This window comes from Hippocampus guttulatus, chromosome 7, assembly GCF_054856545.1.
Source record: "Hippocampus guttulatus isolate MCC_2025c chromosome 7, RoL_Hgut_1.0, whole genome shotgun sequence".
Classification (NCBI taxonomy): domain Eukaryota; kingdom Metazoa; phylum Chordata; class Actinopteri; order Syngnathiformes; family Syngnathidae; genus Hippocampus; species Hippocampus guttulatus.
Window position 1 is genome coordinate 15,346,062 of NC_141267.1, and position 25,444 is coordinate 15,371,505.

At 44.5% G+C, this 25,444-nt stretch overlaps 1 protein-coding gene across 4 annotated transcripts in view; it reads right to left on the reverse strand.

Moving 5' to 3' along the window:
- celf5a (cugbp, Elav-like family member 5a) overlaps positions 1–25,444 on the reverse strand; it is a 228,117-nt gene that overhangs the window by 93,037 nt on the left and 109,636 nt on the right. For all 4 annotated transcript variants that reach the window (XM_086115175.1, XM_086115176.1, XM_086115174.1 and 1 more), the window contains exon 3: positions 8,889–8,937. In XM_086115175.1, the coding sequence (XP_085971301.1) occupies positions 8,889–8,937 (49 nt within the window). The remainder of the gene's footprint in view (positions 1–8,888; positions 8,938–25,444) is intronic.

Below are 25,444 nucleotides of genomic sequence, written 5' to 3' on the forward strand. Positions count from 1 at the left end.
TTTTAAGTAAATGTGATTTACCCAGAAAAAGTGTTCACCAGTCGAGCGATCGCTCACTATGCTGATGTTTGCTTTGGACATTTTCGAAGGATTGTTAAAAGCTGAAAAAAAGCAAACGTCCTTGGATCAGTTCTTAACAAAACGTCAGGCAAAAACCATTCCTGAGAGAGAACCTGGACTGAAGAGGGCAAAAATGATGAGGACGCAGTTAAACGTGAAATGATCATCACTTTTTTTCTTGACTCTATTCTTTGTTTTTTTTCATCATGCACAACTCTCATTTATTGTGCAATAATCTAATTATAACATGTCTTTGTTACATATTTTGTTGCATTTTTCTGTTTTAGGAAACATTTATGTCTGAATTTGGGGCTTGGAACGAATTAGGGCATTTACATGGAAAACGCGTCTCTACTCCCAAAGTTTTCTAGTGAAGAAATTTCTTCCAGAACCAATTAATTTCGTAAGTAGAGGTCCCACTGTACGTCATGTTAAAAATGATCAAATTTATAATAAGGATATGACCACATGTCCCTCATGAAGTGAGACTTTTTGTCGATGGTAGAAGAGACGACCATCCCAAGCAGTCAAATTGGCAAGACACTTGTCAAGTGTTAAAGTTATGAGTGAGTTGCATAAACAATGTTTTTTTTTAAATTTACGATTACAGTGGTTAGAAAGACGGATAAAATATCAAATAAATACATGAAATTGATAGCTAAATGAACGGACAGAGCGCCAGATAGATAAATGGACTTGCAGAGAGACAAAGAGACCAATAGACAAGTAAGTGGAAATACAGAAGTGGGTCTCTTCCATCATGGGTTGTTTCTCAAAAGCATTTTACAAAAGTGCACTGCGGCGCACGGCGCAGGACAACGGCATCCATCGCGGTCACAACTGCTCCACATCAATTCACTTCTTTGCCGGATTTAAGGGGTTCACAGAGAACAAGAGAAAAAAATGCAATGATAAAGTGACCACAATTGAGCCCCAAATTGATCCACACTCTTGTTTGTCCCCAAAGAGTTGGGACGGCCGTAATGAAACCAACGGGACGAGCCGGTCCGCGCTGCCCATCGTCTCATCCCGCCGGCTTCTTTGAAGGAGGAGTTTGTTCCTCAAGGTGATTGTCAGGGTGATAAGGGAGAGGGTGTTATTAAGGGTGACAGCGGAGGGGCTGAGAGGCGGCGGCTGACTGGATAACCTTGCCGTCCGTCCTCGGCTCGGTTTCCTTCCAGCGCCGCCATCTCCGGCCGACCGTCCCTATCTGCCCCCGCGTCGCCGCTTCCTTGCTGCCCGCTTGGATTCCTGCTCCAAGGCGGTCTCCAAACTGGAGTTGCCTCCCGGCGGCAGGAAAACTCTAAACACGGTTCCTGACCTTTCCTTTCTGTGTACAAGGGTAACCTTTGCTGATCCGAGTGGAGCCCGTCCTCAAGAATGTGTTTGTCTTTGAAAAAAAAAAAAAAGACTGACTTGCGCAGAAGGAAAAGCGAGAACGGCAACATTTGTGCATCGTGAAATCGTATCTTGGGGGGAAAAAAAAAATGAAGCTTAAAATGTCAAAATGGTTGTTAACTTTAACTATTTTTTTATGAGTTCGATCACGTGACGCCTTCTGCCGCTTGCCTCTGTGTGCTCATCGCATGTGCCGTGAAAGCAATCCACAGTGGAGTCGCTAAAAATCAACACACCTGAAGCGGTGATTTTTTTTTTGGGGGGTTTTTTTTGGGCCCAGTTTTCATACTGCTCAGTTTGCGTACAATTAAACTACCTTGAAATTGAGCGCATTCTTTTCACATGCTTTCATAAATGCTTTCTTGTAGGGATTGAGTAGACGCCGTCATGCCTCGTTGTGTCATGGAGGTGTCGGCCATCTTGTTTTATCCGGCCAGTCTTTTGTTAATTACTCGAACATACCTCGTTTTAGTGTTTCTCCTGTCAGTATTTCTATTTAACGTCTGATTCTGAGAGTCAAATTTGAAGACCCTGTGAAGGGACTTTAGAGACTTGTTTGTAAATATATAATATTTGTTTGTAGATAAGTATTAAAATGTGCAAACTATTTAGTACTCGATTGTGGAGATACAATTTAGCTCGAAACAGTTTTTTGCCATTTCAATTTTTTGCTACGAAGAACACACTTTGGAGTCTGGCATGAGTCGGGCCTCCCCCACAATGAAACAACTTGAGCACCTTGAATGTGACATTTCATTTGGGAACATGAATGAAAATGACGAGTGGTCAGGAAAAGTCTGCATACACCACAACCTTAAAAGAGTTTTTTTTTTTTAACTTTTAAGTAGATTGATTATATAATAACAATGTTTCTGAAAATATTGCCAGCGAAGGTAATAACGGCGGCCTACTAAAAATGAATTCACTTTACAATATTACGGAAACCTGGAGGTCAATCAGCCTCACCAAGCAGGCTTCATTTCACTTTGGATGTTTCTGTATAGTCGCTCAAGAAAGAAAAAGAAAGGGAAAAAGTACGGAATACTGCACCGAACCACTTCCAAAACTCATGACATCATCACTCTGCTTTCTCTTGTTGTTCTTGGCCATGTCAGCAAGTTTGGCGTTGGCATTATCATTAGTAGTTTGTTAGATAAGGCTAATTGATCTCCACCTCGCTGGTGTATTAGCGAATCGCGCGCGACTCCTTCCACTGACTCTGCATAACTCTTACCGCCTCAGCACAATCTGAGCCTCGGGAGCAACGCGCATCCCTGTAGAAATGATTTCATCATACCGGCCGCTCTGTCTGCTGCTCTCCGGATTTTTACATCTACAGTTCTTCACCTGCACCAACTTTACTTTAACTCAAATGACTCTTCATATAGTTTAAAGTTTTTTACTCCCTCCAGGGCTTTAGATACAGCTGTAAAGCGCAATTCACTTGAAAGCCAATGCGGTAAATAAGAACGGAAAATGGTAAATGTGCATTTGTCTACAAGCTGAATGAGTTGAGAAGCCAGTGAATAGAACGTGGTTCACATTTCAAGCAACCTTGTCCGTGTTAGAAATGAAGTGACTGTGACAGGTGCTGCACACAAGTCTGCATTCGTGCTAACATGAGAATTGGCTGCTCCACCACTATTTTCGACGAGCAGTAACTTCTCCGACAAATGAGAGACTCTCAAGTATCCCACTTATCCACATTAGAGGCACGGGTAATTTGGAGCCTATCCAAGCTAAACTTGGATTGGTTGCATGCCAAACGTGGGTCACACAAACATAAAATAATAGAAATGAAGAGAGTTAAATATATCGATCCATTTTTTTATCCACTTATCCTCACAAGGGTCGCGGTGTGCTGGAGCCTATCCCAGCTGTCTTCGGGCAGTAGGCGGGGGACACCCTGAACCGGTTACCAGCCAATTGCAGGGCACACATAGATGAGCAACTATCAGCGCTCACACTCACACCTAGGGACAATTTAGTGTGTTAAAACAGCCGGCATGTTTTTGGAATGTGGCAGGAAACTGGAGTACCCGGAGAAAACCCACACGGGCACGGGGAGAACATGCAAACTCCACACAGGAAAGCTGGAGCCGGAATCAAACCCTGCACCTCTGCACTGTGAGGCCGACACGATAACCAGTCGATCACCAGGCCGCCCCATTTAAATGTATCGTGAACAAAATACAGTACTAATACCATATTTTCCGCACTATAAGGCGCTTCGGAGTATAAGGCGCACCATCAATGAATGGCCTATTTTAAAACTGTTTTCATATATAGGGCCCACCACATTATAAGGGTCATAGAATAGAAGCTCCAAAAGTGATTGCGGTTACATTATGCATCCACTAGATGGAGCTACGCTAAAGGGAATACAATATAGCTTTATTTATATCGCATTTTCACAATCGCTGCAGCTGTAATAAAGACCTTATAGAACATGTAATTTACTACGTGCAAGAAATCTGAATATTGATCCATATATAAGGCGCATCAGATTTTAAGGCGCACTGTCGGCTTTTGAGAAAACTTTATGCTTTTAGATGCGCCTTATAGTGCGGAAAATACGGTACATAACCTTTAGGAAAGGATAACTGAACACACTTTGAGCAATCTGAATTTACCAAACTAAAAGATTAGCACGTACTATGAAAACAAATGTTTTAAAAAAAAAAGGATTTCCATCACCTTGCAAAAGATCTGATTGACATGTAGTTCCGTATATCGCTACTTCACCCTTTCATGCACCAATAATGACAACCTGTAATCTAATAACATGATAGGCTGTCCACTCTAGTAATCGCTAAATTAGTATATTGAGTTGAAGGATAAGTCATTTTATTTGAGACAGGTCTGACAGCAGCACGAAAAGGGATACGGTGGATTAATTGTGAATTATAACAATTCTAGAATCCAGACCTGAAGTTGACAGAGTAAAATAACGTGAGCAAAAGTGCTTATCATTGTATTTCTCTGTCCATCTATCTTCTTTCACCCATACGGCCCTTCAGGAGCCTCAACCGACCGGCTCAATAAACGAGTAAAACCTTGACAAGGTCCATCTTGGAAAAGGGAGATCAAATGACCTGAAATGCCCGGGAACGCTTTTTGAAGCGATCAGACTGTTCAGGTTCTGTTTGAGTATTGTTTCTGTGAGTATCAGAGGGGATTTGGGCGAAGGGGCCGCCGCCTGCCGTAGCATTCGGATTAGCTCAGCCTGATCCCGACAACCTCTGAACATGCTCCCTGTTATTTGGAATATCTCCATTTGTGCCCAGCCAAGCACATTGTGACTGCTAATCTATAGTTTTCTTGTGTCCAAAGGGAGAAGAACTCCTGTTCAGCATTTTGCTTTTTGCCCGCACCGACCACCCCTCCCTGGGTGGTTTTTCAGCCACACTTTTTCCCACTCTATTTTGCTCTCCATCTTTCTCAACCTCAGATGTCTCGGAACAAATTCTCTTCCTTCGCCTCTCTACTCTTGCCAATCTGTCTTTTCCGTCATTCTTTCTTTTTTCTTCGAACCAACTTTCTCTCCCTCTCCACCGGTGGGGGAGATCAGTGGAGCTTAGAGGCCTTCCTGCCCGCTTCATTACTGAGCTTTGTCTCTCGAAGAAAGAAGAACACCACTGATGTTTAATACATGGACCACTCTGTTGTCTTTTATGCCAGATAAATTCATCATAAAAATAAATAAATACATAAATAAATAAATGCAGCGCAGAACAGCGGTCGAGCATGTAACCCGGTGCTCTCTCAATCTAGACCAGGGGTGTCAAACACATTTCACATTGTGGGCCATATTTCACATATTTTGATCACAAAACAGGATTATCTAATCATCCTTTGAAAGGTAAGAGCGACAGGGTGGACTAAAACAAAATGTGAAAATAAGACAATCTAAACCAAAGATTCGGACACGAGGACGGCATGGGCTAGTGATGGCGGAGAACAAAGCGTTTAGGGGGAAAATCAAAGCGGCTGAAGCTGATTTCTCCGGGGGGTGAGCGCGGCCGAGCCCTCCGAGGAGGCTCTGAACAGTCTTTCAAAACTAAAATATCAGCGGCAGTCGGTGCCGGTTGTCAGCGCCATGCGTGATGGAAAATCAATCTAGCTCATTGTCCATCTGAGGAGAAAACGGGTGAGACAGGTCCCGGTTGCCTCCTTGAAGCGAGACCACCCCGCCTCACCCGAACAACAACAGTGCCCCTCGATGGTTTGCATCGTTGGTGTCGGAGGCGTGTTACAACTACGGTGGCTCAATCTGAAACGTCTGTTGTTCTGCTAGATTAGGTAGGTGATTGGCCATTAATATTAATTTCACAGTGTGTCTTTGTTAAACAGCAGCAGGAGCTGACAGACTGTTTGGATGAATTTACTCCAGCGTACATTTTTTTTCTTTGATTTTGCGCATTCTGAGGTTTCTGTGTAGCGCTATGTGGTTCACCAGTTTGTTTGGGTTTTTTTTTTTTTTTGGTGTCAGATAAAGGGGAAGCCAGGGGGATTCCCCCTCCGCCCCTCCGCCCCCGCCCTCCGAATGAAAACAACTCTGAATTAAATGTCTTGGGGGTGATGAAATATTAAAAAGGAATTTTGCTTTCATCCGAAACTCGTATTGTTGGTTGCGTTTGACGCCCGGCGACAGGTCATTTCGGTTTGAAACGCATCACGAAGCAGAGAAACATTGCGGTCTGTGTGGTCTTTGGCTTCCGAGACATCCCGGGGGAGCCTAAGTCCAGTCGGTATAAAACCACATTGGAAAGGTCTTCCCTAATGAAGGTGATCTCAACTTTCCTCCCCTTAATGAGATTAAGTCACTAATTAGTATAACGTGATCCACTGAGGAATAGGCCGCCCCTGTTGGACCAGAAGAGTGGCCCAGAGCAGTCCAGACTGCCTCTACCCTGGTGTCTCTCCCTCAAGAGCACATAAGAGGTAATTAATTCAACACTTCTTAGTGTCAGAAAATGCTGCTAAGTGAAAGCCAATAGAATCAAATCACACACTCCAAAAAAAAAAAATCATCCAAGGATCCATTTCTGCAGGACATTTTTTTTGCCTCGTGACCTCGTAGAAAGGACTTTCCCATTGTGAAAAACAAAAAACAAAAAACATGAAGAGCCCTTTGGTAAGTCATCTAAAAGTATGAGTATGGGCAGTCTCACGTTGTCATGAGCTCCTTCGAGAACCACATGCAATTTTTTAGGCCAATCAAATTTAAGATATGAAATATGATGATAGGTCGTGATGCACTGTTAACTCATTCAGTACCAGCCAAATCTAGACCAAATCTGAAAAGACGTTTAAAAACGTCTTTGGGAGTGAATGAGTTAATGATATCTGCATCACTTACAAATTATTGTGATCCAAAATGTGTCCCAACCCGCATCCTTCTGACCCGCTTCTTTCTACAATGTAGTTAAGTGTCGAAGGCAGGATTTGGGTCATTTGGGTCACTCTCACATTCATAGGGCGGAGCTTTCCAAGTGGATCCTCTGCATCCTTGTACGATGTCAGAAAGTTCCCAAGCCAGGATTTTGCCCATTTCAGTGGCCCATAGCTCGTTAGAGTTGGAAATATAAGACAACTCGGAATCGATTTTCCCTTCGTTGTCACTCTGATTTGTTCATTTAAGATGATGTGCGACCCTCATGTCTGCCCCACCCACCCCTGGCGGATGTTCACGCCCCTCAGTGGGGTCTTCAGGCCGGTCAGTAAGAGAACATTGCTCCGAGTGACCAGCGCGTCGCGGGAACTCTCAAAGTGGCCGCTTGCAAGCAAGTAAAGAGGCAGCTGAGTGTCATTGTTAATGTGGACACACAGCGGCACAATGGCTAAATCGATGGAGCTATAGGGGACATCAATCTTTGACTTGTCTAATCACTCCTATTACACGGTGAGTGAAGGTAAGGAAGCGAGGAAGCAACGGAGGCACTTTGTCTCGGAGCTTTATTGGCCTTTCCAGCAACTCTCTACCAGGTCGTCCTATCCTATGAAGCCTTTGTTTGACAGGCAGCCAAGTGGCCAGCCGTCCTAATTCGCACCAAATCGGCGGAGGGTTTTGAGGTAAAGCCTCAGAAGTGCAGCATGGCAGCTGGATGCACTTGGCATTGCTCGTGCGTTTCTATACCCACCTCTTTTCCACTTCCGAAACTCTCTCTCACTTTCTCTCTTGGAGCCGCAAAACATTGTGCCTTTGTTTTTTTTGTTTTTTTTAAACAACAAAAGCAGACTGCTCTGTTCAAGAGATTTATGTGTGTGTGTGTGTGTGGGGGGGGGAAACATAACAGCAATGTTTCTTAACTTTTTGAAGGACGCCTCCTCAATCCCATTAGCATATATGCGCGCCTGGGAGTAAATACATTCCACCAAAAACAAGAGCGATCAAAGGCGACAGAATTAAGCCCGAGTAATGAGGATCTTGGCGAGCGCCCTGCAAATGTATTGATTGTTTGCCAAGCTGCACGCACTTCCTCCCCCCCAAGTCCTCTTCCCTCTGCGCTTTGACGCTCATGATTCGAAGGCGCGCAACCCATTCAACCGGTGTGGCGCGAGGGGTTTTTAACTTGGCACTTTGCACGACCACGACTCCACTATTGCGCTTCATCGCCATCTGGGCAAACAGGAAACTCCATCGCAGCTTTACATCGCAGCAATAAGACAGACTCTTTCATTCTTTACGACCTCATTGCGGGCGGAAACGCGATGAGGATTGAGTGAATCTCTGTGGGGATTTGATGAGCTACAAATCCTTAAAAAAATTAAATAAATAAAAGTACGTTTTCCGTTCTAAATCCATGAAACAAGCAGCCCAAACAAAAGATGACGTGGATTCCATTTTAGGGTTTTTTTTCAATTTGGTAGAGAAGGAATGAGTTACATTATAACAGATTTAAAATCAGATGAAGTCAACAAAATGTGTGCATTGAGAATTGATTACATCAGAGCGAAACCATGAAAGGAATGAGCCACGATGCAGCAGATGAGGAAAATAGGCCAATGAATTCCGCCAAAAGCCGAACATCTCTAATTTGTCACCAGAGTGACAACAGCCACCCCTGACATCCTCGAATTAACATATTTCCATAAATCCTGTCCAGGAGCAACCATTGACTTAACGGCCGCCTTTATGTGGAGAAATTGATTTTGAAATACTGCTGGTCTATTGCTGTTCATGCCAGGTGAAAAGGGGAGTTTAAAACAATATACAAAGGACTCTTTTTTTTTTTACCAAATATTGAGGAAGCAACAGCAAGAAAGAAAATCGTTTAGCAACATTGGAACATAAAGCGAACACACGATGCAGTCGCGTCACAATCCCCTTGAATGCCATGTGCCATTTTCAAACAACTCAAGATCATCCTCGAGATCAACAGCAATGAAAACCTTTACCATCTGAGGTAAAAAAAGAAGACGGTTACCTCCACGGCTCTCGCTGTCGGCCGGTTTCACCTGGATGGGGCGAGTCATCTGTAGAGACGGAGACAAGAAAGACGAGGTTAGGACCGTTGATTCCATCCACTGATGTTCACATGCTGGCGGCCATATTAATAACTTCTTTTCAAGTATAGATAAAAGTGTCATCGACGCTATTTGTTGTTCACCAAAGCTGTCCGGAGAGCCTTGCGAGGTGGTCTTAGTGAAAGGGTTGAAGGGGAGATTGAGTATGGGAAGAGAAGAAGCAGCCCTAATAAAGGTGAATCCCGGAGCAGGATGAGCAAGAGCAGGATCAATCCGGGCCTATCGATCGGGGGGACCCTTGAGCCGCCGCAGAGTGTCTGTCTGGCTGGGAAGGATTCTATGGTGAGGAGGCTCAATCTAATCCACTGGACCCCGATAAGAATGGCATTGCCTGGATTAGACAACTGTGTCGCCGGGGCCTTTGTGTCATACTGTCCGCCTGTCGCACGTTCGAATGCCTGCCGTTTCATTGTCGTTTGGTGTTTGAGCGCGACAGAAGTAAAAGTTTCAACCGCCACCGATTTCGGTTTCAATCCCAGTATTGTATTGAGCAGCTGCACTATGGATTTGCTAATGACGCTAAACCCCGCACACTGTTTTGGATGTCACGTTTCTTTCTTTGAGAATGCAAGCTAGCTGATATTGAATCAATAGCGTCATTAGTAAAATTTATTGCGTTAGTTAAGTCATAATTACAGTAAATATTTGGATGAAAAACACTTGGCCATGAATCTAAATCAAATGAGGAACAGTAATTATGGCGGCAACTGAGCTCACTTTGTTGTGCTACGTGACCACACCGCTGCACAACATAGTTCATTACATGAAACCATGTCTGTCCAAAGCACCCACTTAGTGTCTGTCCACTCCACATGACACGATCAATTCCAGACAGTTAATCAAACTAAGCAACTACATACACGCACACACACACCTTGTCATCATTGTCCCAATGTGATTCCGATTCCCTCCAAACGATGAAAGTGCTTCACCAAATAACTGAAATGTGACATGGTTTGTATCATGGCCGAAAGTACGGTTTCGGCTCGGGCCACGTACTTGAGACGTGCGGAATGAGGGTGACAAATTTGCAGCATTTTATACTCTGTTAGCTGATATTTTCAAAAGTGGCAAAGTCCAGGCCCGGGGGCCAGATCTGGCCCGCCACATCATTTTATGTGGCCCGCGAATGCAAGCATGTCAAGTTCCATGATGCTTGCTAAAGTCTGAACCAAAATTTCAAATTGTCATATGTAATCCACAATAACAGTCATTATTCTTGACTTCTGATTTTTAAAATAGCTATCCATCTATTAGTTGTGCGATGTATATGTAATATGTTGAAGTGATTAAACATTTATATGGTTTCCCAAAATTCATAACGGCCCTCTAAGGGAAACCGGAACTACTATAAGGGTGAAAAAGAAAAAAAAACAAAGAATCAGGAAGTACCATCTGTGTAGTTAGAAAAGTTCATAGATGTGCGTGCGGTTCAAAAAATCTGGGGGTGTGGTTACGGAAGTGACGTAATTTTACGAAAGCATAGACCAATCTTATTAACTATAACTCTTTTTTGAGCTTGACATTTGACAAAAGTTTCCCCACTTCATTTCGCTGAACCGACATACTTGACTTGTCGAAAACCGTTTGCTAATTTAGCCATTTGCACATATTTATGGAAAAATGTCACCGCAAATGCTTTGATGTCATTTTGAGCTGTGTGTAAACATCATTTTACCTTCCCCCCCCCCCCCCCTCCACAAAGCAGAGAGAAACTTTAACGAGAGACTCCAGGCTCGTAAGTGTCCTTAATGGCAAGCCATTACGACAGACGTGCATTGTTGACATGGGCACGATTATGAGTCGGCTTAAACATTTTCAAATGTTACTGCGAAAATCACAGACTGACATTTGCGCTACTAAAGGCACCTAATAACGGGCTCCGTCATCCAGCTATCATATCGTGCATTCATGGATAGATCCTCTTATTATTTTCCCGAATCAATAATCCCAGTCAAAACCAGATGAGAAATTTGTGTTCCTTCCATGTATATTTTGTCAGATTGTCATCCTGTTGAATTGCAAGCGGGGCTGTGCAAAAAGTTCAGATTTAAAGACAGGGCAGTCCAATAAAAGCATGACATGTTCAAGGAGAAACACCATAATGGGATTTTAAAAGGTCTTAATAACATGCTGATATATGGGGGGGGGGGGGGGGGGGGCTTGGGCCTTATTCATTAAGTGCTAAACGTATCCATTTTCACCTTGAGGAAGAGAGTAACCTTCCCTCGCTGAAATTATTCCATAAATGTACCCGTCGTAAATAATAACTAGCGGTGGATACGCCTTTGTAGGGAAAACAGGGGAGGGTGTTATGCTTGCGAGGGGATGCGGTTTTCAGCTCCCCTCCCCGATCTATATGTTCTTTCTTCTCGTCACCGAGCAAAAGTAATAAGTTCGCTAAAGCTGAGGTAGGGGCACACTCCGCTCCGTTGAGTCAATCGCGTCAGTGTCATACACACTTGTACCCCGACAAAAGGACCTCTGAAGCAGAGAAAAAAAAAAAAAAACTTCCTCAAGACAAGAATCACATCCACAGGAAATCTTGGGATTCGCCTTTGAAATGTCACACGGACAAAAGATGCCTCGGCGGAGCCGCTTGACTTTTTGTTCCGAGGCATGACGGAGGAGGCCAAATCCGTCGCCGCGCTATGATCTCAGCCGTCTCCGCGGGGCACCCGTGTGTGGGAGGCGGCTCGCTCTTTAAGCTAGTTACTGCTCACTCTCCAACAGAGGCTTAATGGCCTATTTATGTGCCCAAGAGCAATGCATGATAGTCCTTAACTGACATTACCGATGGGTTCGGTTTGTTCCATCCCCCCCCACCCCCAAAAGCCAGAGTGTGGGACTTTCACAAATAAATGAGCGTTTGTTACATCCAAACTGCTAACAAATGCACACAATGCTGATCAAGCCTGTCTCCGATAGGAGAAGGGTACGGGGCTTATTTCACTCTGTGTGATTGGATGGCTCCTGTGCTTGCTTGGCAAAAAAATAAATAAAAATAAATGTACAAGTAGTATTAGAGGCCGTCATGTTTTTTTGTTGTTTTTTGTTTTTTTTTAAACAATGCAAATTGTGTTCTTCAAATGAGGCCGTTATGTGACGTTTTCTCTGAAGGAGTGGGTCAGTTGGGAATCTCGCAGAATAGAATTCAACCAAAATTTTCCAGAGACATATGCCTCAAATGGTGGCCCAGCGGTCGACTGGTTAGTGCGTCTATCTCACGGTGCAGAGATACCGGGTTCGATCCCGGCTCCGGCCTTCCTGTGTGGAGTTTGCATGTTCTCCCCCTTGCCTACGTGGGTTTTCTCCGGGTACTCCGGTTTGCTCCCACATTCCAAAAACATGCATGGCAGGCTGAGTGAACACTCTAAATTGTCTCTAGGTGTGAGTGTGAGCGCGGATGGTTGTTCGTCTCTGTGTGCCCAGCGATTGGCTGGCAACCGGTTCAGGGTGTCCCCCACCCACTGCCCGACGACAGCTGGGATAGGCTCCAGCACGCCCCGCGACCCTAGTTAAGTGTCTTAAGGTAAGATTTGGGTCATTTGGATATGCCTCAAAATTCTTGAAACTGCTTCGTTTTGCTTTACAGAGAGTCATCCATCTTTTAGTTTTCCAAACCACTTTTCTTTAGGGTGAGATTGATTTGACCTTGGGCGAGAGGCAGACTGGACACCAGCCACTCGCATGCCACACATGAACAAACAAGTGCACTCACATCTATGGCCAACTTACAGTCTTTAATGAACCTAACTTGCATGCATGATTTATGCCATGCAAGCTCGAGTAACCAGAAAGAAAAAAAAAAAAATCAAGAAAGCGCGCTGGTGTGTGCTGATTTTACATTAATTTGATTGGTGAATTCGAAAAACACATCGGCATTCTCGTGTAGCCACATTAATTCCGTTCAGCTCCACTTCACCCCTGAGCCTGAAAAGGATCGGCGGCAGGAAAAAGATGAAGACATTGGAGTCACTTTGAATGTCTCCGATGCATGGAACTGAGAAACTAGAAAAATCTTATAACCACAAGAAAGATGATAAATCACACAAAACAGTCGTATAGCGTTCGGTATGAAAAGCCACTTATGCGAAACAAACGCTGCCTTGCGACAAACATACTTGTTTCCAATTTCTTGGGGCAGGTGCGTTCCCTAAATAATTTTAAAATGTGAAGCCACATGCTGCTTGACCATATCCAAGGGCCCAGAAATCTTACATGTAGCAGCTTTCTCTCATAAAATTTGAATTTCACAGATTCTTGTGATGGGAATTCTTGTTTTGACCAGAAAATGTACGCAGAAAGGAATTCAATGAGAGGATCTGCAATCAAAGACAACCTGAGAGCGACAACAAGACATATGCTGCATTTTCTTGCTGACCTTTCACCTTCCGTGAAGAGCAACATCATCAGGGAATCGCTCTGTCCTCATCAGAGGCAAATCTAAGCATGAGTTCAGTATAACCGTAAATGCCTAAAAACTCTTACACTCCATCATCATTATAAAAAAAAATAAAAATAAAAAATAGAAATTCTATCAGATTCCCTAAACGCGGTATTTAGTGAAGTCTGGAAGGAAACCAAAGCGACTGAAAACAAAAAGAGTGAAGCACAGGCAAAACTCAACGCAACTTCACCCAGGAGATGAGATCTGAACCCCAAACTGAAGAGCCGTGAGGCAGATGGGCCCAACCGCCGGGTACAACACAAAAATATAGATTATTACATCGTCAAACAAGGAAGTAAAATACAATGACACGATGAGTCATAGCAGTGTTGACATCAATGCAAAAATGACTCAATCATGAGCTCGATGATGACTCACAGCAGTTCTTGTACATTTTTCTACCAGTCTTCGTCAAGTTGCAAGTTTTGAGCTAAAACTTTCCCTTTGCTGCTTTTCAGGCCTCCGGAAAATCTATAATTCTATATGCCTTCATTGAGCCGTTTCATTTGTTCACTTAAGCCTCCAGTCGGTTGAATGAAAGCTCTTAGCACTAGCGTGCCGCTGTTTTCTATGAAGGGTGAGAAAGAAACCCTTGGGCCAGCAGTCCGCACTGAAGGCTGTTGGGTTTTCGCGTCACTTGCTCGAGTTTGAAGACGGAGGGTCAGATGATTGTGTGGCCTAAGTACCAGAAATGGGCTGCGTTTACGTATAAAGGCCTTTCGACAAAGGAGTAATTAAGCCGTAATTTTGCGAGGAAAAAAAAAAACATTTCCGAGAATAGAATTGTACCTTTCGTTAGCCTAATAACTGCCTGTCGATTTTGAACGCTCTCAGAGAAACAACAAATTTAACAAACAAGATCCTTGACTCAATTTTGTGGATTAACATTGACCTGGATGACCGAGAATCTATGACATCATCAAGAAAAGGCACAATTTTTAGCAAGCAAGTTGATTTCGTTTATTGATAATAAAAAAATATGTGACTAAGCTAATGATTTGCAAAAAATATTTTTTCATCTATTCCAACCCGCCCAAAAAAATAGCTTTACATTTCACTTCGCTGATTCTGTGATCTACCTGAAACTCACTCTTCAGAATCGAAATTATTTTTGCATCATTCAATAAAATAAGATTAAGATTAAGATGTCCTTTATTTGTCCCACACTGGGGAAATTTACAGCCTCCAGCAACCATGCAATCATTTATAGAGCTACGTATGTAAAATAAAAACAGTAACTCTCATTACCCGTCATCAATTTAAGAGAAAACTACAACTTAAATGATGCAACAAATACGACAGGACACTGAATATAAACACTCCGTGGGTTTGCACACCACTGGTTCAAAACAAGGCAAAGCACAAAAACAGGACAAAAGCGCGGGGAGTAACAGCAGTACGACAAGGTTGGCAACCGATGAGACACAGGTGGATAGGACGTGAAGGATGGCGGGACTGGACACGGCGAACACGGCGGCGCTGACAAGGACCAGACAGCCGCAAGTACTAATCAGACAGCAGACGAGACATCGGCTGACTACTGCTGAGAATCACCAAAAGCCCATCACAATCAAAGCCTTTGTTCAAAAAGGAAATGTGACCATTTCAAAGGGGAATGTGACTGTAATACTGCAGTCCCACTGCAACAAGTCATTAAGGAAGAGTCGAGGGGGGGCGTGGGGGCGTGAGGCGGTGAAGCAACTTTCGACTTCTGATAGTAAAAGTCGATGGCACTTACTTACAGTATTTGCAATAAACTAAGCATACAATATGCATGATGTCTGCTGGCTTTCACTCAGGTTTAATACGGAGTAATGCTCGTCTTGGGATCATTAATGCATTTAGTGAGCCATCAAAGCTTATGTTGCTGCGAAACTCAGTAACAGGGGACATAAATAGCCCCCTTCTGACTAGACCCTCGCGGCTGATAGAATTAATACATCCAATCATTGATCGCAGCGACGGCTTAGGGCTGACTGTCTTCTCATAAATCTGACATGTATAGTAGGATGGAGGAAGCGGGTCTCATGGGAGGCAAGGCACACCCTGAACTGGTCACCAGCCAATCGCAGGGCACACATAGACAAACAACCATTCGTGCACAGAATCACACCGAGGGACAATTTAGAGTGTTCCATTAACCTGCCATGCATGTTTTTGGAATGTGGGAGGAAACCGGAGCACCCGGAGAAAACCCACGCAGGCACAAGGAGAACATGCAAAATTCATCCTTTGACTATAGCAGTAGCACAAAAATACTTTACTGTTCAAGCATCAAATGATTAGTAGTTATACTGCAGAGCCAGTCAAAGTTGAGCAGAGGTTGTTTACCTGGTGGGCAAAACTGCAGTCTTACAAAGGGGATTGATTTTAATGGTGATGGCGGAGTGCACTTTCTACCCAATCGACACAAACTCTTTCATTTCATCAGCGTCCCATCTGTGAACTTCAAAGACAAATGCGTGTAACTGGCTGGATTTGAATTCATTTTCCTTCTCATCAAACCCTCTTAAGCCTTCGTGCCTAATGGGAGCCATTCACATTCGCTTTCTTCAAGGCAGTTTACTGGTGGCACATCACGCGAGCATGTATACACTATACGTGTTGGTGTTTTCCCCTCCCTGTGTGATTTCAAATGTATCCCACGTTTGAGAAATGTGCTGGCGGCAGCAGTGTGGCACTTCTGATAAGCGGCGCCAGTCATCGCAAAGGAGATGGCTAGCTATAAGCTTTGGGATTCCTATCAGAACTAGCAGGATTTAGAACTTGAATCGCTGACTGGGATTGACACCTGGAGGCCTACGTGTTCACTGCCTCGCCGCCATAATGCCGTTGCCGCCATGAATAGAAAGGGAGAAAAAAACCATTAAGCTAATCATTATCCTCTGGGGTGATTGCAAAGGAGAGATTACATTCCGGAAAGGGCACTTTTGATGACAAAAATGTCGTCACTTTATTTGAGTAGGTGCTGCTATTTACAAACGCTGAATAGCTCCTTTTCGGAGCATAACTGTTGATATCCATCTGTTACATGGCTTCTTGTAGGACGTTGATTAGCATTAGCAGACCGCTAAATTGCAGACCCGTAGCGCCACGACCGCTAGCACTACTGCTTTCCTTGATTAAGACCATTAGGCCTTCTGTTGTCTGATGCAGTCCAAGTTCTTTTTTTTGGGGGGTGGGGGGGGGCTGAAAAATGCTAAGTCTTGTTTCCTAATATACTACTGAATCAAACACTATAAACTAACTTCTAAAACATCAGATGAACAAAAAATTAACTCAAAATGCTTTATTTGAATTGTTATGTAATATGTGTATGATATGACCTGCATAGAACCTGTGGTATTTTCTAAACATAAGAATAAACACGAATCATGACACGAGGAACGTCCTATCTGGCCGCAACGCTCTCTGGTCGCTATGGTAATATTTAAACGTGACTTCAAAATAAGATATACCGCAAATACAGCGTGCATGGAAAATACGACTCACCATCACCGCATATTATGCAGAGTGGGCTTGGTGCCATTAAGATAAATCCATATTTGAAGTGGGAGTCCTGATACTGTCTATTAAATGTAGCCTTTTTTTCTTGAAAGTCATAGGCTCCTCTTCGAACTCCTGGCTGGGGCGTTTCCCCTTCCAAAGATGTTTGTTTTTTACTCATTTTGCTAGCTCCTGGGTTTCATTTTAGCATCGTGACCGAGAAGCGCACCTTGACCTGCGTCAAGAGTGACATACTGTAGACGGATGTAACAAAGAATCCGGTCATTTTTCTAAATAAAACATCATTCAGACTCCGAAATGAATAAAACGCAAGTAATGTAAGTTATTTATTCTTTCTGTGCGGCCCGGTACCAAATGACCCACGGACCGGTGCCAGTCCGCGGCCCGGGGGTTGGGGACCACTCCTGTAAATTACTCAATAGTACATTATTCACTGTTCAGGTTAAATTATTAGTTGTTCTAGTGGCAGATTGTTCGGGTTTTACAGGTTTCAGACATGAAAAAAGTAACCATGTAAGTGGTTAACAGTTTAGGTTTTCTGGGGTTATTTTGGTCTCCGAAAAGTTCTCCCAAGAAAAAAGCCTGGAGTCTACCTCCTTTGCAGCCCTCTCTATTATTATCGTGGTTTCACCCTAGCGAAGAGGCCAGCTGTGTGACGGCCGCCGTCCTCATTACAGCGACAGCAGACCTCAGCTCTCATCAAGATTTCATGAAGGTGGCACCCCGTGACTCAGCACACAGAGTAGCGTGTCACGGGTCTCGGAAAAGGTTCTCGTCGTGGAATGCTTTGCTGCTTCTGTGTAGTTTGATTAACTGGAAATAATAATGAAATGGTGGGGGGAAAAAAAAAAAAAGATCGTGTCTATATGCTTCTGGTCCGTCGTCTCTGCATCCAGCCATGACCTGCCGCGCCATCACTCTCACATTTGGCTGTCTGACTGATCATGTCTTTGTGTTTTATGGAGTATAAACTCTCGATCGGCCGCCGGAATAGATCGCTGTGTGACTTGTGCAGTGGACGGGTGTGCTGTGTGGGTGACAGAAATGGTGTGCAATCATGAGGGGGAAGGTGGGTGGGGGTCGTAGGGGTTGGTAGAGGGGCTTGAGCTGATGCGGGGGTGGTGCAGAGGGTCGATAGCGGTCGACATCCAGCGATTGCTATTCGTTGTTTGAGTGATTGGGGTGTGGGGGTTGTGGTTGGGTGCGATTGGGCTGGAAATGTACCGGCCATTCGGGAAACTTCCGAAATTCCCAACGGCCACCACGGCCGAGCTTCGAAGACAATTTTATATGAGGTAAGATTGTCGGGCGTTTGACATCCTTGGTCGGGAAGGGGCAAAAATCTAAGCAAAAAATGTCCGGCGAGCGTTACTGTTTGTTCATATTTGCCCTGCAATTGGTTGGCAATAATACGATTATGACGTACTACTACAAAGTAAGCAAGAGAAGCTTGACTTGTCACAATGTCCCCATTGGCAGTCATGCCCTCCATCTGCACTTTTTTTTTTTTTGCGAATCAGCGGCAGGGCATTACTCCAAAAAAAACTGTTTTTGGCCCGGCTGCTTCCCCCCCGCCCCTCCCCTTCCCTCCCTGCCAGCCCAGAGAGCTATTGACATGGTGTGTAACTATAATGCGTGAAGCAGTGGGGGACTCATTGTAAATCTGTGTCAACAAATGCTGGAGCAGCAGCGAGCTCCATTTTCCACCCTCCTTCCTTTCCTTCGTTTTTTTCCTTGCTTGCTTCTGTGCACTCTCCCGTTTTGCCCGCCGCTTCCTCCCGCTTGCATTTCCCGACCTATCTAATGAATCTTATCAATACGGCACACTGGAGGCTTAAGCTTTTGGTTACACACACGCGCACATCACACACACACACACACACACACACACACACACAGTGACACACTCTCTCGCCGTTTGATGTTCTCAGCAGCTGATTGGTGAGAAACTGTCCTGAAGATAAGGCAAGGACCGACCCGACGCGGTGGCAAACGTAACGCCGATCCCGGAATGCACCGTAAACGAGCGTCCGGTGAGAGCGCCGGATGGGGTGTAATGGAAATGGTGGATATGTTCCGTGACAGAATTACAGATGTAGACTTACACAAAGCTTCGGTGCTTCAAGGTGCCCCGCATGTACTGACGACATGTTTCCTCCATCTAGCTTCTTCCTTGATGTTTGCTTTGAAGATTAGGCCCCGCCTGCCTGCCGGCTTGTTGCAGCTGCCGTAATGATGTGCAATATCACACATGCGAGCACGACACTGCAAGTGCGTTTGGCTGCGATCTTGAACCCTTATCATGATATCTCAATTCATGATAAAAGTTAAGGGGCAATGACTAGGGGCTTCTATTCAAGCTCCTGCAGCCCGTGTCCTTAGTTCTATTTGATTTTTGCTCACGGTTTGGACTGTGCTCATCACGCAAAACACTCAAATCATCTTTTCCGATTAAAATGAATGAAAATGGCAGTAACCGTTTCATGCACCGATAATGATAACCTGTAAACCGATCACGCGATAAGCCGTCCACTGTAGCAACCGCTGTCCCTGAACGGGTTCATTTCTCACACTCTCAATGTACAATTCAATGTACATTGTCCTTCTCCAACTGCACTGGGCAGTGGACCCAGGATTCAATCAACGTACCCCGGATTCAACGATGAGAAAATAATGTCCAGTCCACTGAAGACGCCTCTTTGTATAGTACCTTTCAAAGTGTGTTAATTGCAGAATTGGCCGCAATTCACCACAACGCCGGTGAACAGCGCTTTGGCGCCATCAACAGAGACGGGTGTCAAGTTTCCGGCTGGTATGTCATTTATTGATATGTAGCGTCTCTTTAATTCAGACAACCAATGTCACTGTCATCATGTCAAAAATAGCCATCCAGACACGTTTGCGGCAGGCGCAAGTTCCACCTCCAAATTTACCCAATCGAAGATGCCAGAAGCATCCGCGTTTTATGAATGAATATGGAAGGAGTTGCCATGTTGATTTTTTTTGCCAATTACAAAACTATTGAATCAGAATTTGCCCATGTTATGGAAAAAAGACTTCTTCAATAGGGGAGCTGCAGTATTCCTCTCCTTTCCCCCTTTTTAATTAATCAGCAATTATATGTTGTAGGTATCAGGCTTTTTAAGTGTGTTATTCCTTTAGAATTGTGTGTTTCCATTTTTTAAATTGCATTGTCTTTAATTTTCAACCACAATGGTTAAAAAAAAAAGCTAAGTATAATGTTGGGGCTGGAATGGATTAATTGCATTTCCATTCATTTCAATGTGAACCCTGACCTCAGTTATGAACATTTCTGGTTGCATTGGCCAAATGCATTGTGTGTGTTTGCTACAACAGTCTTGTGTAAATGTGTATTTTTAGTTGGACGAATGGCGAGAAAAGTTAAAAAGTATCCCAAGCATGCCGATCTCACTTCAGGGTGCTAGTTTCAGCCTTTGTCTTGGTTTTGCACCACCATTCACTGTGCGCACTCATGCAACAAAACACACTGGTGTCGGCTCATTCCCCGCACGCGCATTCTCAGCGGCATGTTCCCTTCGCCGTCTGAAGAGCTGAGCCCAGAATGCTCCCACTGCTGTCACAGCAACTCCAGGATTGTGACAGATTACGACCGGCTGCCCTGACCGATAGAAGCCAAGAAGTGTTGCCTGCTCACTGACTCATAATTCTTGGCATACCTATGCGCCGTTGACATTTCGTTAACGGGCCCGAGACCTCCGCTAGGCATCCTTGTTTTATGCACGATGATTGCCTCTAAGCAATTTGCCAACACTTGCACTTTTTGTTACTCTCCCCCACCTCCACCCCCAAGCCTGTCACCCTCACCAACACTAGCATCGCAGCCTTGCTCCAGGAGTTGAGGGGAGGATAGAGATGGAAGCAGCCAAACACATTGGATTCACATTGCAGGGAGTTGTCGGCGGGGAGAGAGGGGGACAGACAAAAGAACAAAAATTGCATTTTGACAAAAACTTTCAAGTGAAGATGTTTGCCTCTCTTCGTCCAAGCATACGCAATGAACAATCTAATATTGAATTTTAACTCCATTTCATCTGGCTGGTTGACCATCAACTTTTCCCCCTAAAGCCATCGATTTGTATTTTGTTTGCTTTTTAGATTCAAACTCGGCAACTGAGAATTGTGAGAGGAAACATGCTGCAGAGGTTTTTGCTGGTGTCAGAGATGAGAGCCACTTCAAATTAACCCAAAACGTGGATTACTTTGATCATTTTCATCTGAGCAGGCAGGACAGAAACATGATTACTGTTTCCTTTCTGTGTTGGCGTCAAAAAAAAAAAAAAAGCCAAAGAACAAGCAAAACACTGACTTGGACTTCATGGTTCAAGGTGACATCTCACAAAATTTGGTCTCACCATCTATGACACACTGGTTATTAATGATAAGCTGGCCAACCATTTGTTATCTTACAGGAAACTGTGTGTGTGTGTGTGTGTGTGTGTGTGTGTGTGTGTCTGTGTGTATATTTCCACCAAGGGGGGACTTGCAATAGAGAGCCAGAGCTCACAGGATCGACACTGGGCCAGCCTGCTCTGTCCATCTGCTCATCGCTCCATTCCCAGCATATCAATACACCTCTCTCTCACACACACACACACACACACACACACACACACACACACACACACACACACACACACACACACACACACACACACACACGACTTCAGCTGGTTGCTTCACCCTCTGCTATTCAGCCTGTTTACATTTCATCCAGACGTGCAGAAAACCAAATGAAGAGGACGAGCCTGTCTTAGCCTGACATTCGCCTAAACACTCTCGCCTTGTCAACCTTGAACCCAAGGGCCAAACAAAATCAGAACGTGCGGCCTCACCGCTAGCTACTGGTCCTCCGCACACACAGACGTACATGCACACACACACACACACACACCGTGACCAAGTGAGAACAAGAGGCACTGGAGCAGAAAGCACATTGCAAGTGTCTGTGCCAACTCCCACTCTTTGCCTTGGGTAACATATTTCATTGGGAAGGGATTTGGGGAAGGGTTGGGGGGTGTGAGCAGATGTGGTTTGAGCAGTCAATTGTCAATGTTATGTTATGTCAATCTGATCCCATAATACCGAATGGAGAACATATTTCCGATGTCGGGATCAAATCGGAAAGCACACAGAGTCACCTTCGATGTCCACTTTAAAGGCAGAGGACTTCGCGTACACTTCACAATCAGTGATTATCATTGATTAAAAGGTGGGGCGAGGGGAATTGCAATGAATCATATTTGGCAAAACGATCGTTTGACAATTGACAATAACATGAATATGATCTTTGAGCAAAATCTGACCCCATCTTGTGCCTAAAAAAACCCATCGTGGGTGTTAGTAGATGAGAGATTGGCAAGATTGGAGTCTCCATTGACCAGTATGAGGGCGCCAAGAAGGTAGATATGGCAATCAGAGCATGCATCACATCACTCACATTCGCTGCTAGCAGAGTGTGAAAGTAAACAAGCGACTGTCGTCTTCTCACGGACGATAGTTCATCATCCGTCGGTACGCCGTTACGAATAAGGTGCTTTTCGGTGTTAACAAGGAAACAGGCCCTAATATTTTCTCTCTTATGGTAATAAACATTGGGAAAGAGCTGTCGGGCTACTTTTTTAGGATCCATCATCCGTCAAGACGAGTAGAAGCTGACAAACAGTGCACATATACTAACCATAATGCACCTTGCGATTACAAGCAAAATTGATTGTCGTTACCGCGACAGAGAAATCAATAAGGCACACCCAAAAGCATTCAATTTTCTCAAAAGCCGACAATATGCCTCACAATCTGATGAACCTTCTATATGGATCAATATTTAGATTTCTTGGACGTAGTATTTTAAATGTTCTGTAAAGTGCTTTGTTACGCTGTGTAAATGAAGCTGTATTGTATTGTATTCCTCTAGCATAGCTCCCTCTAGTGGATGCATAACACAACCGCAGCCAATTTTGCAGCTTCTATTCTCTGCACCTTATAATGCGGTGCGTCCTATCGATGAAAGCTTTAAAATGGGCCATTCATTAAAGGTGCACCGTATACTCCGAAGCGCCTTATCGTGCGGAAAATACGGTAAGCTTTCACAGTTAATACACACTTTTATAATGACACTGATGCGTGTGTGCGATAATTTGCTTATTGTAGCACCCCCATCCAAATGCAAATGAACATGTGTCACCGTCCATGCTCTCATGCTAGCGGAATATTGTGGTTGTACATTATGTAGGTTATGCGGTTGCTTGACGAAGCCTCGCTCTGTCACACGTGCCGCAATTAGGAAATAACACAAAGAAGAGCGTGCAGACAAGCATTTAGCGCTCCCAATACTGCCCTCGAAGCCCGAAAAATTGAGAAAAACAATCACGACCTCGCCAAACGACACGCGTATATTTACATCAAGACAAAAGGGAATGAACCTCAAATGCCCCGAGTGTGATTTTTAAGGTCGCCTTTAAGTTGTGAATGTGAGAAGAATGTGTTCAGATGAGCAGCATTAAAATGAATAAATAATAAAAGCTGAGCCAGGAAAAAAGGAAGTGGGGGGGGGGGCTGGTGTGGTGGATGTGTAGGAAGCTTGTGAGTGTGATTTAGCTCCAGTTCATGTAAAGTTCAGCCAGACTCCCTCTCCTCTTCTGTCACTTGTCTGCGTTCCCTCCTCTTGGCCTGCATTCGACACATTTCCGTGACACTGTAAAGTAACATCTTTGGATTTCATAGAAGATCACGAAGGAACCCGCGCATACAAATGCCGGATGAGTGGTGGCCGGGGGTGGGGGGATTGTCAGAGGCTTCCTTTAAAGGTTGCCGTGAAAATGTGTCATGAACGTTTTGATCATTAACTTTGGGACGATTTTTACATGCCACTTTGAAGTAAAAGGCGGCCCAGTGATCCAGTGGTTAGCGCGGCGTCCTCACAGTGTAGAGGTCGTGGGTTCGATCCCGGCTCTGGCCTCCCTGTGTGGAGTTTGCATGTTCTCCCCGGGCCTGTGTGGGTTTTCTCCGGGTACTCCGGTTTCCTCCCACATTCCCAAAACATGCATGGCTCGGTGTGAGTGTGAGCGCGGATGGTTGTTCGTCTCTGTGTGCCCTGCGATTGGCTGGCAACCGGTTCAGGGTGGCCCCCAAGTACTGCCCGAATACAGCACCCCCCGCAACTCTTGTGAGGATAAATCTGATCAGAAAATTGATTACTTATTCAAAAAAAAAGCCAACTGACCAAGTGAATTGAAGCACTTTTTTTTCTCCCCACATTACATCCAATTGCAATTTGAAAATTGCATTCTACTCCACTATGCTGTCAATTTGAATTCGATTAATTGTGCGGCCCAAGTTAAAATGGTACTTAAGAGGGCCCACTGTGTAAAACGAGAGGAAGTCGGCAAAGAAAGTGATTTTGCCTCATAGTTCATCTTCATCTGGGCTTCCTGTCCCAAAGCCCACTTCATGAAATAAGTCCTGCCGAAAATCAATGGCGGTCCAAGCCGCGTAAAGGTCAGCCATTAAGCAGCGCTGGCCTTGGCGGGCGAGCCCAGCCTGGGCTTGTACCGTGAGCCTCGCCTAAGTAGAATTAATGGTCGGGATTGATTATGCTGCACACCAGTCAAATTGAACGAAACGGGGAATCATTTGAAGGCAGGAAGTGCGGCGTGACACAGAATGAGATGCGCTCCTGAGTAAAGTGTGAAGTCTCCGCCACATCACATACTTTCTATACTTCTATTTTATTTATCTATTTTTTGAAATTCACGTTGCCTCAGGCGGCTCATCCTTCTTGTATTTTTTTCCTCCTTTTAAACGAAATCAATACAGAACCGGAGGAGACAAATCAACCAATGGCGTCACCGTGGAAGGGTTCGGCGGGCCTTGCACACGAGTCTCCAACACGCGGTCACACGTAACCAACTCTGTGTGGTTGATAGCGAGGGGGTGACACAGTCAGCGCAAAAATGGGTGGAAGTGAAGATATACGCTTTGACTCTTTGAACGGCCAGTATGATAAGAGAGCAAAAGGCTGGTGAGGGATGAAAGGGATGAATAAGGCTCCACTGGGAGGCCCCGTGGCAGGCGAAGTCAACAGAGAGAGAGAGAGAGAGAAAGATTAGTGGGCGGCAGCACCGATGGTGGTGGGCGGTTGCGTTTCACGGGAAAAAAATCCGGCTCCTACGACTGCCTCATCTATAATGTATATGGCGCTTCCATGAGAGAATTTACATATGTAGAAAAATGGAGCGGCACCAGGAAGCGTCGCATAGCCGAGCATTGCCGGTGGCGGCAATTTAAATCATTCTGTTCTGTTTGTACTGTCATACTACTAATGTGCATATACCAGAGTGCTACTTGGTGTTGCTTTATGTGGAGAAAGAAAAAAAAACTAAATGGCTGTGTAAGTATAAGTAAACACCTTTAATTCATCATTATTCAAATACCTCCGGAACAACACTTTTTTTTTCTCCT